The sequence below is a fragment of the Vulpes vulpes genome, chromosome 5 (assembly GCF_048418805.1).
Source record: "Vulpes vulpes isolate BD-2025 chromosome 5, VulVul3, whole genome shotgun sequence".
Classification (NCBI taxonomy): Eukaryota; Metazoa; Chordata; class Mammalia; order Carnivora; family Canidae; genus Vulpes; species Vulpes vulpes.
Genome location: NC_132784.1, coordinates 39051266 through 39064657, shown reverse-complemented (window position 1 = coordinate 39064657; position 13392 = coordinate 39051266). Strand labels below are relative to the sequence as shown.

General features: G+C 46.0%; 1 protein-coding gene across 34 annotated transcripts in view; it reads left to right on the top strand.

Annotated features, from left to right (window-relative positions):
* The first annotated feature begins 7617 nt into the window (after positions 1-7617).
* The window catches only part of TCF4 (transcription factor 4), a 354790-nt gene continuing 349015 nt past the window's right edge, over positions 7618-13392 (top strand). For 8 of the 34 annotated variants that reach the window (XM_072757906.1, XM_025997658.2, XM_025997644.2 and 5 more), the window contains exons 1-3: positions 7618-8205; positions 10543-10634; positions 12426-12498. In XM_072757906.1, coding sequence (XP_072614007.1) covers positions 10563-10634; positions 12426-12498 — 145 coding nt within the window. In that variant the 5' untranslated portion in view covers positions 7618-8205; positions 10543-10562. The other 26 variants (XM_072757919.1, XM_072757926.1, XM_072757915.1 and 23 more) reach the window with 11 other exon arrangements.

The window sequence follows — 13392 nt, the reverse complement described above, 5'->3', positions numbered from 1 at the left end:
TTTGTGCTTGTTTCTCCTAATATCCATCTATTCTTCTTCCTGGTAGAGAAGCCTCGTGGATCGGGTACAACTGGCCTCACCTCAACTCCAAGAGCGGTCTTTAACTGGTTTGAATCTTATCAACATAATTATTTAGGGATGAATGTAACCCGTCATTACACGGTTTGGGTCAAAAGCAGGTGTCTTCCTAGGATGATAGACTTAGAGTCCAGCTGAGGCTTTAATATCAAAGCTTAGGGAGAACAAGGAACTATCCCTTTCTGAAAGCAAACAAAAAAGTTTATAACTTTATTTTTTGATTTTTTGATGGTAGCCTTTTTGGGGAACATGAGGGAGTTAGCCTGAAATAGAAAGTTGGGCTGAGTTGAGAAAAATGTGAAGAAATAAAGCTGAAGCCCCAATTGATGGTGCTAGACGTTTTAGGATTGCAGGCCCGTTACTGTTCAAACCAGTAATGGATTTGATTGGATTTTTATGCTGCTTTGCAACCCAAATAACTAATAATAGCCCAGGTACAACATCTCTTGAATGATTTATTCTACTTCCCATAACCATAGCATAGCTCTCCTTCAGACTCTCACAGTCACTGGTTGAAAGAAGTGCAGTAGCTTTCTAACCTGGTCTCTGCCGTCTTCTTACCTTCATCATCCTCTATACTGTTTCCCAAATGATTGTCTCAGGCATATCTGATAACTGCTGCTATGTGAATGACCCTACTGGCTCCACGCATCACGAATAATGGTTAATGGGCCCAATTTTGCCAACTGAGTTTTAATATCTTAGTTCTACTCATGAACCTTAAGAAGATCCTTAGTCTCTGGACAGCCATTGACATACTTAGCACTTCAGTCCAGCACATGCTTCTTTCTCCCTCTCCATGATAGGAATACCACTTCTCTTTCCAGATCCAGCTCTAATCGTGTCTCTTCTAAGTCTTTAGATTTCTACACCTGGTAATTACTCATTAGGCTATATAGTCCTGTAGCACATTTTTATGTCTTGATGGCTCTCAGCTCAGTGTGTTGTAGTTGGGGTGATTTATATGTCTGACTTACCCACTAGGATGGGATGCTAGGAGGTCAGGCGTCCTGTTTTTTCATCTTGAATTACTCACTGCATTTTCCCTGGTGCTTTTCATAGACAAACTGCTTAATAAAGGTGTGCTGTATGGTTAGTTGACTCGAGTTGAAACTTCCTTTAGGGAAAGACATTGAGATAAAGTTACAGAGGTAAGTGGGAGCAGCCAGGGGAGTACAGATTTTGAAGGATTTAAAAAACCACAAGTTAAGTATATTTAAGTTCAATCAGTTTTATTGCACTTTTGAATAGGTGAAAGTTTCTCTTGCTGTTTTCTAAAATTCCTCATACTCTTTCTACACCGTTTATTTTTTAAAACCATTTATCTTTTTCATTCAACTCCTTTTCTTTGGTGGAAGTAGTTATCGGTTTTGAAATAAGATGTAGTTTGAGAAGCAAAGAAAAAGAATGAGGAGGTGATCAGCTTTCATTTCTCTTCTCCATTATGATCCTGGGATATGCTTTCCGTCTACTAAAGTGGCAGCTTTAAATATTTTTTTATAGTAACTTCGTATGCACATCATACTCTGCTGTATATGCATACCTGAGATAGGCTTTTCTAAAACAACTCTTAATTCATGCAATGTATGTTGATATTGTCTATTTTGTTCTATTTCACTTTGAACCAAACCAGCAAATCAATTTCCTGACCATTAAAGAGTTGAGTTCTGAAATTTGAAAATTGACACTAAAGAGTATATAATTGTGAAGTTACAGTCATTGAAAGAGCACTGTGCCAACTACATCTGCTAATACTATGATATTTAATCTGTCATAATAACCCATGTTGTGGAGGAAGAAACTGAAGCCTGGAGATACAACCAATTACTCAAGATCACATGGTTATTACGTAGAAGAGCTGAGACTCAGACACAGATAGACCATGCTTCTGCTTACATACAGCTCAGTGGCATGTGCCATGCCTTGAGGTCATGGCCAAATGCAGAAGAGATCTGCATATGGTTGAACTTTCAGACCTGCAGCACACACAAGTGAGGACGAGACCACCAGGTTGTAGACAAAATGGTCTATACACAACTTCATTTCTCCTCTGGGACTCTGTTCCTGCCCTATTTTTCCAATCCGTACGTCCTTCAAAAGATAACAAAACCCTTAAAATAGAACATTCAAACTATAGCAGAGAAAACAGTTTTATGATTAAAAGAAAAACTTCCAGAAAGCTGGCACTAAATCTTCTGAGTCCTCTTTAACAAAACTCCACGGACACTAAAAATGATCTTTTTTTTTTTAACCTTTCCTTTTCCAAAACGCTCAAAACATCTAAAAATACGTAAAATCAAAATTCTACTCTATTGTATGCCGAGGTCCAAAAAGGAAGGTTTGTTATGGGTTGTTGGCCATATGGTTTGTTAAGGTTGTTAAAGCCATGGCACATGCCACTAAACTGTGAAAAGAAGCATGGTCCACCTGTGTCTGAATCTTAGCCCTGCCATGTAGCAGCTGTGTGACTTCTGGAAATTTGTTGTATTCCCAAGCCTCAGCCATAAAATGTTATGATAGTGAAGCAAGACTATGACAGCAGCTTTTGATGCATTCATAATAATGAAGACATTGTTTTCATGGTTGGGTAAGTTAAGGCAGTTATCCTTTGGGGATTGAGGTGACAAGGGGCCAGTGGCCTGTTTCAAATCACACTGAATATCACCAACAACATTTGCCTTCAATGAAATCAAGCTAAAATGAGACCTTAAAGAGAGGCTGATTTGAAAAAGCATGAAAGCGGCACTCTTCAGTATTAAAATGTGCATCTTAAGAATAAAGACAGATTCTTGATCCACTTATTTAATAAATAGTTATCAAATACTTCATACGTGCCAGGCATGGCACCAGGTGTGGGCAAATAGAGTGAGCATGATTCATGCGGTACCTGCATTATGGAGTGTGCCGTCCGGTGGCGAAGACAGGCAATATAATAGTAAATATATTAACAAAAGTTATATTATCAAAAATATATTAACAAAAATTGAGAAGGGTGCCACTAAAGATGTAAAAGTGACAAGAATACGAAGAGGGGTGCTTACTTTAGATTGAATGGTTAGGAAGGTCTCTAGGAAGACGTGATGTTTAAGCTGAGGCCAGGAGGATGGTAAGAAACTAGTTGTGTGAGCAACCAGGAGAAAGAATCGTGGGACCAGCAAATGCAAGAGGCCCTGGGAATGTGGGCCTGTGTATCATGAAGCTCTGGACTTCTTCCATACGCACTGACTAATCCCTCCTCTTCTGTCCTGCCTGCTGCTTTTCTGACTCAGCCTTGCAGTCTATATGGGGCTCCAGTTTGAGGTCCTTGATGGTCGTGCCCTTTTATAGATCAACCTAAAATTATATTGGGATGGCCCTCCTTTTCCACATATCTTCCACAGGCTGAATCTTGCTCATGGTGACTCTTCCTTTTAATCAAGCTGATCCATGACTTTTATATTATTCTGATTATTTTTGCCTACATTTTTTTTTTTTTTTTTTTTTGCCTCACGGCCTAAAAGAAGAAATGCCGACACAAGGTAGACACCCAAAAATTATTTGGTGAGTTTTTGGATGAATTTCGTTAGATCCTCAAGGAACTGTCATTTTGTGTGTTTGTGTGTGGTTTTGTCTGCTTTAACAAGGGCAACATTGGGGGAGATCCAACTGGATGGAATTTGAAGAGGAATGGTATGGCATTCTAGACTGGCATTCAGTTACTGGAGGGCTGCTTCTGCCTCTGTAACTCATTAGTGATGTGACCTTGAAATCTTGAACTAAACTCAAGGGTTTGGTCCAAGCCCCCTTCAATGTCTGCTCTTTTCTGCGACTCATTAGGTTTCAATATTTGCCACTCCTCCATACTCCTATGAATTAAATGTTATCTTTAGGCATCAACTTGGTTTACGCAATAATGATGCCTTACATTTCAGAAGAATTTGTCATTTTCAGAGTACTTTCATCTCTACCATCTCATTTGATTTTAACCAGTCATGTAAAGTATTGAAGACAAGTTAAATTTTATTTTATTTTTTTAAAATTTTTTTACTTCTGAAAAGATGTGAAATTTGCTCAAGGTTACAACACAGTAGAAAGGGGAATGACATTTGGTTGTACTGTCCTGACTGTACGTGGCACAATTAATTGGTCAGAATTGCTACCATGTGGGAGTGGAACAGTGTTTATACCCTAGTAGAGTGGTCACTAATTTTTTTTTTTTTAATGTTAAGGACTGTTTCGAAATGCTGAAATCTAAAGAAGCCTTTTTTTTTTTTTTTTCCTAAATTCTTTAGTGGTGAGGATCAGAAAAGTACTCACGTTAGCTCAGGAAGGGGAATACTACAGGAGTCAGCTCTCTCATGGACAGGAGGCAAGGGGGCCCTCATAAGAATTGGCAAAGCATCTCTCCTTATTTCTTTCTAGGACTCAAATTGTCTGCTTTTCTCAGAACTTCCAAGATCTTTCTTATCTGAAGAGCAGTTTCCTCTGCTTACTCATGGTTCTTGTTTCCCCATAACCATGGCTCACATGGCGTGGCTTCCTGGCACCAGCCCTGGCCAGCTGACGCCAACTGGTCAGATCTATCACCCACCATAGACTCCTGTCGATCTCTTCCTTTCTTAGTTCCTGTGACCCAATCAGCTGGGGCTACTGAGACTCGGACAGGAAGGAGTCATCTGATACACACATCAAGTTCTACCTCTTTATCAGGATTTGTGGACAGGTTTTTAAGGAAGGGAGTCTGTTGATGGAGCAGATACCTCAAAACATATCTGCTACATTTACCTTTTTATCCAAGTTTCACAAAATTCTATTGAGTCTTCCTTTCTCACGTGTCTCCGATCTTTATAACTTGGTAGATAGGCCTATTCTTCTGATAGTTCAGGGAAAACAGAACAAAACAAAACCAAAAGCAACCCACATTTGTCCCCGAATTTAGGATAGGAAGGGTGGTTGCATGGCTTTCTGACTATCAGGTGCTGTTAACCTGGGCGGCTCAGTCCATTAAGTGTCCAAGTCTTGATTTTGGCTCAGGTCATGATCTCAGGGTTGTGAGATCGAGCCCTGAGTCGGGCTCTGCATTCAGCAGGGAGTCTGTTGGAGATTCTCTTTCTCCCTCTGTTCCTCCTCTGCTTCTCCCCGGGCTCTCTCTAAAATCAATCAATCAAGATCAATCAATCGAAAAAAAAATGCTAGCAAGTCAGTTGTGTGCATTTAAGTCTCAGACTTGATTCGATAATTTGTTTCCAGACCATTTATTCCGCTTGGAAATCAAGAGGGAGACTCTTACAATCTGACTACAAATGAGAAAGAATTTTAAGGGATTACCTAATCTAGCCTCCGTATTTTATAGGAAGACGTTGACCACAAGCCTTAGGTCACAGCTGATTATTATTATTATTATTTTTTATGATAGTCACAGAGAGAGAGAGGCAGAGACATAGGCAGAGGGAGAAGCAGGCTCCATGCACCCGGAGCCCGACGTGGGATTCGATCCCAGGTCGTGCCCTGGGCCAAAGGCAGGCGCTAAACCACTGCACCACCCAGGGATCCTGGTCACAGCTGATTAGAGGTAGCACCAGTGGATTATTTCTCCTAAACAAACGTTTGTGAACTTTCCATGACATCATCTCAGCATAGCCCTGTAGAGGCCTCCTCCAAGCATCACAAATAACGCTTGTGATAATGCCGCGTGGAGTAGCGTCTACAGGTAAAATTTGTCTTAAGATGAGCACATGGCCTGGGGATAGAAGCCAGGCACCTTCCCAATGTGGGAATATACAGGAAACAACCCATAAATGCCCTCATTCCTGTTTTCTAACACTTATACAGGAATTAAAGATCTTGAAAATTGCTCCAAACTCTGTTACTGCCACAGAACTGCAACAGAGAATGGAAGTGAGGCGCTCGGCTGCCAGGGGTACAAGAATGGGGGGCGGGGGGGGGGGGGGGGGGGGAGGGGAGGACGTCCACTCTGGTCCTGGCCTGCCTGGCTTCAAAGGTGGCTTCTATCACTTAATAAAGTTGTGTGATTTCAGGCGACTTTGTGTCACCTACTGAAGTGCCCTGGCTCAAGCTACTCAACACTTTGTGCTTCTGAATCTCTGAATATAAAATATGTTCTATCAAAATACCCAGAGTACCCTGGAGGTCGTTCCTAGGGTCAGAGCCGCCAATATGCGGGAGTTTCGCAGGACAGTGTTTGGCTCACTGCAAACCCGGGGTGTGAGGATCAACCCATCCTCATCCTCATCACTCACTTCTGTCCCTTGGGAGCTCTCCTCCACCTGAGCCCTTCAGACCCGATGTGGCCAGGGCAGCGAGTGACTGGAGAAGACCAGAGCAGAGGTCTTCTGTGTGGTGGCCCCGTCCATCCCCAGGTCACCAAGGTCTTCCATGGTGGCCGGGCTCCCTCTTCCCAGGTCATGAAGGTCTTCTGTGGTGGCCCCGTTCCATCCCCCCAGGTCAGGAAGGTCTTCTGTGGTGGCCCCGCTTCTTCCCTGTGGGTCACCAAAGTCTTCCGTGGTGACCCCGCCCCAACCCTCAGGTCATGAAGGTCTCCCGTGGAGGCCCCGCTCCATCCCCAGGTCACAAAGGTCTTCCATGGTGGCCCCACTCCATCCCCCCAGGTCAGGAAGGTCTCCGTGGAGGCCCCGCTCCCTCCCCCAGATCACGATGGCCCCACTCCCTCCTCCCAGGTCAGGAAGGTCCTCCGTGGTGGCCCCATCCATCCCCAGGTCACCAAGGTCTTCCGTGGGGGCCCGGCTCCCTCCTCCCAGGTCATGAAGGTCTTCCGTGGGGGCCGTTCCATCCCCCCAGGTCAGGAAGGTCTCCGTGGAGGCCCCACTCCATCCCCCCAGGTCAGGAAGGTCTCCGTGGAGGCCCCGCTCCATCCCCAGGTCACGAAGGTCTTCCATGGTGGCCCCACTCCATCCCCCCAGGTCACGAAGGTCTCCGTGGAGGCCCCGCTCCATCCCCAGGTCACGATGGCCCCGCTCCCTCTCCCAGGTCACGAAGGTGTCGCAGAGCAGGGGGCCTGCAGGGCTCGAGGACCAGGTGACGATGCTCCGCAGCCGCAGCCGCAGGCCAGGCCAGGCCGAGCCGAGCGGGCTCCCGGTGCAGGACGGCCTCGGGGGCAGGCGGCGCGCCCCGGAGCTCCGGCCCGCAGGGTCCCCGGGCGCGGGCCCAGCCCCCGGCCGCCGCCTCCCACGCGCGCCAGCCCGGCTCCCTGCGGCTGCCCCCCCCCCCCCCCCCCCCGCCCCGGGCTCCGCGGCGTGCAATGCCTTAATTTATTCAGAAACTACCCTTCGGAGGGGAAAATTAAAGGGGGGGCGAAGACCAAGGAAAGGGAGCCGGAAGAGGCGCGCAGGAGCCCGGGCCCGCGGCCGCCCCCGAGCCCCCGCGCCCGCCCCGCGCGCGGCCGCGCTCCTCTCCCCGCCGCCCGCCGCCCGCCGCCCGCCGCCCGCCGCTCCCGGAGGAGGCGGGGCCCGTGCGCGCCGCCATCTTGGGCGCCGCTCTAGGCGCCGTGTTTACGACTCTATGGCCGCCCGCTCCCGCCCCGCCCCTCCCCAGTCATTGTCTGGAGGAGCAGCCGCGGCCGCAGCGCCTTCTCTTTATAAGCCCGCAGTGCCCGGATGTGAATGGATTACAATGTATCTTTCAGGGAAACCTATTATTATCAATGTGACTCCACGGGGGAGTCAATGGTGATGATGATGAGGAGGAGGAGGATGATGATGATGAGACACCTCTAAACTTGGAACAAGTTTAAGACTTTATAAGAGGAGAAGAAAAAAAAAAGCCACCAACAAGATTTGTTTGAGGAAAGATTCTAACTATCCTGTATTGATATATTTTTTTTTTTTTAGAAACAATAAGAAAAAGTTGTTGGAATTTTTTTTTTTTTTAATGGTTTCTTTTTTGGGGGAGGGGATTTTGTTGCAGTTTGATGGTGGAAAATGCAAAAACCAGAGCCAGGTGCATAATCTTGTATTCTGTGGATATCCCTGGAGCAGAACTGAGTACCAGTTAAAATACTTTTTTGGGGGATACACATGTGAGATACTAAGTACTTGCAGAAGATTTTTTGTCTTTCTTTTTAAAGTCACTTTCCTTGGAATATTGTGAGCATATTTGTGGCCATTTAAGGTAACGTTACAATTTGCTGTCAGAGTAAACTGTTTGTAATTGAATTTGATTTTTAAAAATGTCGATCCCGATGTTTTATTAAAACAAAAGGAACAACCTATTAAATAATTTGCCAATGGGAAAAAAGTGTGTGCATGCATTTTGTGTATGTACTTGCACATCTAGCAGTAACAGGGTTTCTGGAATGTGTATTTTAACACACGTTAAAAGAGCGAAATGTTGCATATCCTGGGTAAAGCACGCTTGTTATTACGTAGCGATAGAATTACGAAGCTTAATTTTAATCCTAAAAAGTGATGTGAAAAAGTATGTTTTAAGAGCATGCAAGGCCTGTAATGGTAAATGTTGAATTCAAAACTTATAGTGCTGGCGAGCGGGGACTTAGCGTGGCTAGGAACTCAAGTGTAAAAACAAAACAACATCCACCCTCAAAAATTGCCTTTTTTTTTTTTCTTTTTCTTTTTTTCTTTTTCTTTTTCTTTTTTTTTTTTTTTTTTGGCGAAGTTTGCAGCTCTACTAATCTGTGACTTAAAAGGGAGGGGCAAGAAAGTATGCAATTTAGGTTTCGGCCCCCCTCCCTCCCCAAAATGCAAAACTACCGAAAGGAAAATCTCCCCAGCGAAATGTGGCTTGGTTTATATATGGAAAAGAAAAATATTGTTCCTCTTGGCAAAGTCTTTTTGCATCACGTGTATTTGCAGCCTAGTATAAACTTGCTTTGCTGTGTGTGGATGTGTGAGTGAGAGGGAACGGGAGTCGGAGGAAGGAAGAAGTGAGGGGATGTAAACTCGAATAAATTTCAAAGTGCCTCCGATGGATGAAAACGGGCAAAAACTGAACTGTTCAGGCTTCAGATTGTAACTGACGATCTGAGGGAAAATGAGGTGCTCGGTGAATTTTCGTTTGTATTTTTTTTTTTTTTTTTTTGCGAGGCGGGGGGGGGGAGGTGTGGATTTGCTTTTTTTCCGCGGGGGGGGGGTGTGTGCATCCCAGCCCGCCCGGCCCGCCCGAGCCGCGTCTCCCCGCCGGAGCCCCCCCCCCATTTCTTTGCTGAACTTGCAATTCCGGGCGCCTCGGCGTGTCTCCCCCTCCCCCCTCCCCCGTCCCCTCCCCTCCCCGGAGAAGAGAGTTGGTGTTAAGAGTCAGGGATCTTGGCTGCGCGTCTGCGGATCCGTGGCGGCGGCGGCGGCTGCGGCGGCGGCGGCGGCGGCGGCGGGGAAGGAGCGGGCGCGGGCGCGGGCGCGGGAGGTGGCGGTGCCGGCGGGGGCCAGACATGAACGCCGCCCGGGCGCCGGCGGAGCACCGGGAGCCCCTTCGCGCGCGCGGCCGGTAGGTAGCGGCGCCGGGGGCCGGCGGGCGGGGGCGCCGGGCGGCGCGGGGCTGGGGCTCGGCGGCTCCGCGCGCGGCTCCCAGCTCAGACACCCCTTCCCCCTCCCCTCTGCACCCCCCTGCACCCCTCCTCTCTGCACCCCCTTGCACCCCTCCCCTTTGCACCCCTCCCCTTTGCACCCCTGCACCCCTCCTCTTTGCACCCCCTTGCACCCTCCTCTCTGCACCCCTCCTCTCTGCACCCCCCCACCCCGGCCGGGCCGCTCGGAGGGACCGCGGACTTTGCCGAGGGCCTGACTTTAATTTTTACAACCCTTTTCTTTCACGAATTAGGGTGCTGGACAATTCCCAGGATCCGACCCTCCACTCTGCTCCCCACCCCCCCTCCTCCCTCCCTCGCCGACCCTGTCCCCCCTCCCCCTTTGGACGTGTGTTCGCTCCGGAGACGCTCCTCTTTAATTTCTTTGTAGCTACTTTGAGATGCAGGGGGGAGTGGTGCGTGTGAGTGTGCGCGCGTGGGTGCGAGTGTGCGAGTGTGTGCGGGGGGCGGGGGCGGGGGGGGAAAGTTGAGACCGGATCGTTCCGAGTAGTTTCTCTTTTCTCTGTGATCCATTCATTTCTCGCTCTACCTCCTGTTGCATAAAATGATGCGCTGAAGAGCGGCTTTCTTTTTTTTTTTTTTCTTTTTTTTTTTTCCTTCCCGGATTTGGTTTTAGAGTAGATAGATGTTACCAGTTTTGATCGTCTCTTTGGAAATACAATATCAAGATCGCTTTTTTTTCCTTTTTTTTTTCTTTTTGCTATTGCTGCCTATTCCATCTTAAAAAAAAAAATCAAAAAAAAAAAAAAAAAAAGAACCAAACTCTCCCATCCCTCCCTCCTCACCACCTTAATCCCGCCCGCCCCCACATCCCCACCCCCCACCCCCCCAGTCTCCAAAAATCCGATTGTGTTTTCTCCAAGGATTGGGACTGGATTTTCTGATTGCGGTTATTTCCATGTTTCTAGGTTTGTGTGATTTTGCTAAAATGCATCACCAACAGCGAATGGCTGCCTTAGGGACGGACAAAGAGCTGAGTGATTTACTGGATTTCAGTGCGGTAAGAAAGAACGGTGGAAACTAACAACAGCTGTGAAAAAAAAAAAAAAAAAACCAAACCAAAAAAACCCAAACACTTCAGCTAGAAACCAGTAGTGATCTAAAGGACAGGAATAATTTTTAATTGGCTGAATCCTTGGCAAACATGAAGGTCTTTTTGATAAGTTTTTAACTACAATTTTTGGGTGTGATGGACGATTCAGGCTTTTTTTTTTTCTTCCTCTCCCAGAGTGTAATTACTTTGCCCTTGAATTCCCTACCCACCGGACCCCCAAAATAATGGAATCTCACTCCAAATGAAAGGACAAACAGACAACCCTAAAACTTGGCCTTAATCTGAACATGAGAGTACTAACCCGTTGCGCACTACTCCTTTTATTATTATTATGATTTATTTTTTTTTCTGGAAATGGAAAAGAGAAAATAGGGGACCCAGTTGTGTCTTAAAGTTTTAAATTGATGATGATGCTTTGGGTTTCGCAGGACCTGGCGTCCTCTTAGTTACCTCTTTTCCCAGGAACCTGAAAACTCGGATACGTGTGCTGAGCATCGTACGTGCTCTCGACTCCTTTATGGACCGTTTGGGTAGATCTCGCAGTCGTGCGATCAGCACTAAACCAAACTTGACACACTTGTGGAGTTTGAGGGCTGTGGGGGACCCCGCTCCATCCCTTTGCCCCTTTCCCAAACCGAATCCCTGACCTGTCAGGGGAGGTGATTCCTTTTTAATGCCAGAGGAGTTTGGTGTAAGATGCATTTGCAAAGCAAAATAAAAAGGATCCACAAAACGCACGAGTAAAAATCCAAACCGCCTTCTAAGTGGGGCTCTTTCATGCTGCCGCTGCTGGTGCTGCTGCTGCTGCCGCTGCTGCCGCCGCCGCTGCCGCCGCCGCCGCCGCCGCCGCCGCCGCCGCCGTTGCCGCCGCCGCCGCCGCCGCCGCCGCCGCCGCCTCCGCTGCTGCTGCTGCTGCTGCTGCTGCTGCGCTGCTGCTGCTCTGCTGGACCCTCTCCTGGAGAAATGGCTTTCGGAAGTTTTGCCAGGAAACGTAGCCCTAGGCAGCTCTGTAGCCCCCTTTCTGCTTGCTGCACTTTCTCCATTCGTTCCTTTGCTTTTTGCAGGCTCTGACTCAGGGAAGGTGCGCATTATCCACTAGATACGTCGAAGAAGAGGGAAACCAATTAGGGTCGAAATAAATGCTGGAGAGAGAGAGAGAGAGGAGAGAGAGAGAGAGAATGAGAGAGAGTGAGAGTGAGAGAGAGAGTGAGAGTGAGAGTGAGAGTGAGAGAGTCTTGCTACAAATTGCTCTCATGTTAGAGACGAAATGAGAATTTAGTGCAGGTGGCACTTTTGTATTTATTTGGGTTCACATATGACAGGCAAATCCTATGCGGGATGGAAATGGACATTGCCACGTTTCTGGCCAAGGTTTTCAATATAAAACAAACAACTTTTTCTTCTCCTTTGTAAAAACTAGTGTTTTCTAGAGAGGCCGCTGCCCTCCAGACCTGAATCTTGATAACATTATGGGGGCTGTGTTTGTTTGAAGTGTAGCAGTGCTGCCTGGTTCTGGCAATCTGATGGACCTGAGGAAAAAGAACAGAGTGGAAATGGGGGGTGGGGGGGGTGACTGCTAATGTTATGCTCGTTTTAGTTGGATGCTGATGTATTTTACGAAAATGAACCCTTAGCATAAACTCTTAAGCTGTTTGGTAAGAGTATGAAAGATCTTTGATGAACTCTGAAGGCACAGAGGTCTTCTTTTTGACAGTAATATTTCTTTGTTTCTTTTAGATGTTTTCACCTCCTGTGAGCAGTGGGAAAAATGGACCAACTTCTTTGGCGAGTGGACATTTCACTGGCTCAAGTATGTAAATTCTTTTCTTAGCATGTAGTTAAATGTTCTTAGCTGTTTATTCACTCATTGTATATTTTTGGCTCTGTTGAACTGTTCTGAAAAAGTCATTGAAATTTTAGCCTGTAATGATATGGTTATTTCATTAGCCATCGGTGGTATAACTTACACAGAATGTTATCTTTTGCAAAATTAAAATTAGGCCTTTTTTTTTTTTAATCAAGCAAGGAAACTGTCTCAGAATTCCATTACTTAATTTAAAAGCAATTTTCTAATACAGTTGTAATCTAACACATGAAGATAAGGCCAGTGTTGACATGGGGAAAAAGAATTTATTTCCCTATTTGAAATTAGAGGGAAAAATCTAACTTTCAAAAAAAGGGAAAAAAAATCCCTTGTAAGTAATATTAATTATTAGATACTATGTATAATTAACCCTTTTAGAGAAGTGAGCACTTGATTTTGCAGATGAATGCTGCATAGTAAGCCATAACTGTAAATGGAGAGCCTCTTGCTAATCTGAGAGCAAAATATGAATTAATTCATCTTTAAAATATTCGTTTTGGTGCCTTAGCTATTTTTCCCCCCCTAAGCATTTCCTGTGCAGTAGATTTCTACTATATGTAAAGTTGCAGATTTGGAAGGACTTTTATGTGTTGTAAGTGAAAGGTCTTTGGGTGATGTTTAAAAAAGATGTTAGCGCTATTCACAAAGGAATCTGTGCGCAATGATTATCTGGCATCTAAGGAGGAGTTTTAATAGGGGGCTCCCTGAAGGTCTCTTATTAAAGTGAAAACTGAAAATCTGATATTCACTTAAAATGGTTATTTATTTATTTGTTTGTTTATTTATTTATTTATTTTGGTCCAGTGAATTTCATACAGGAAGGAGGCATGCATGGTGGCC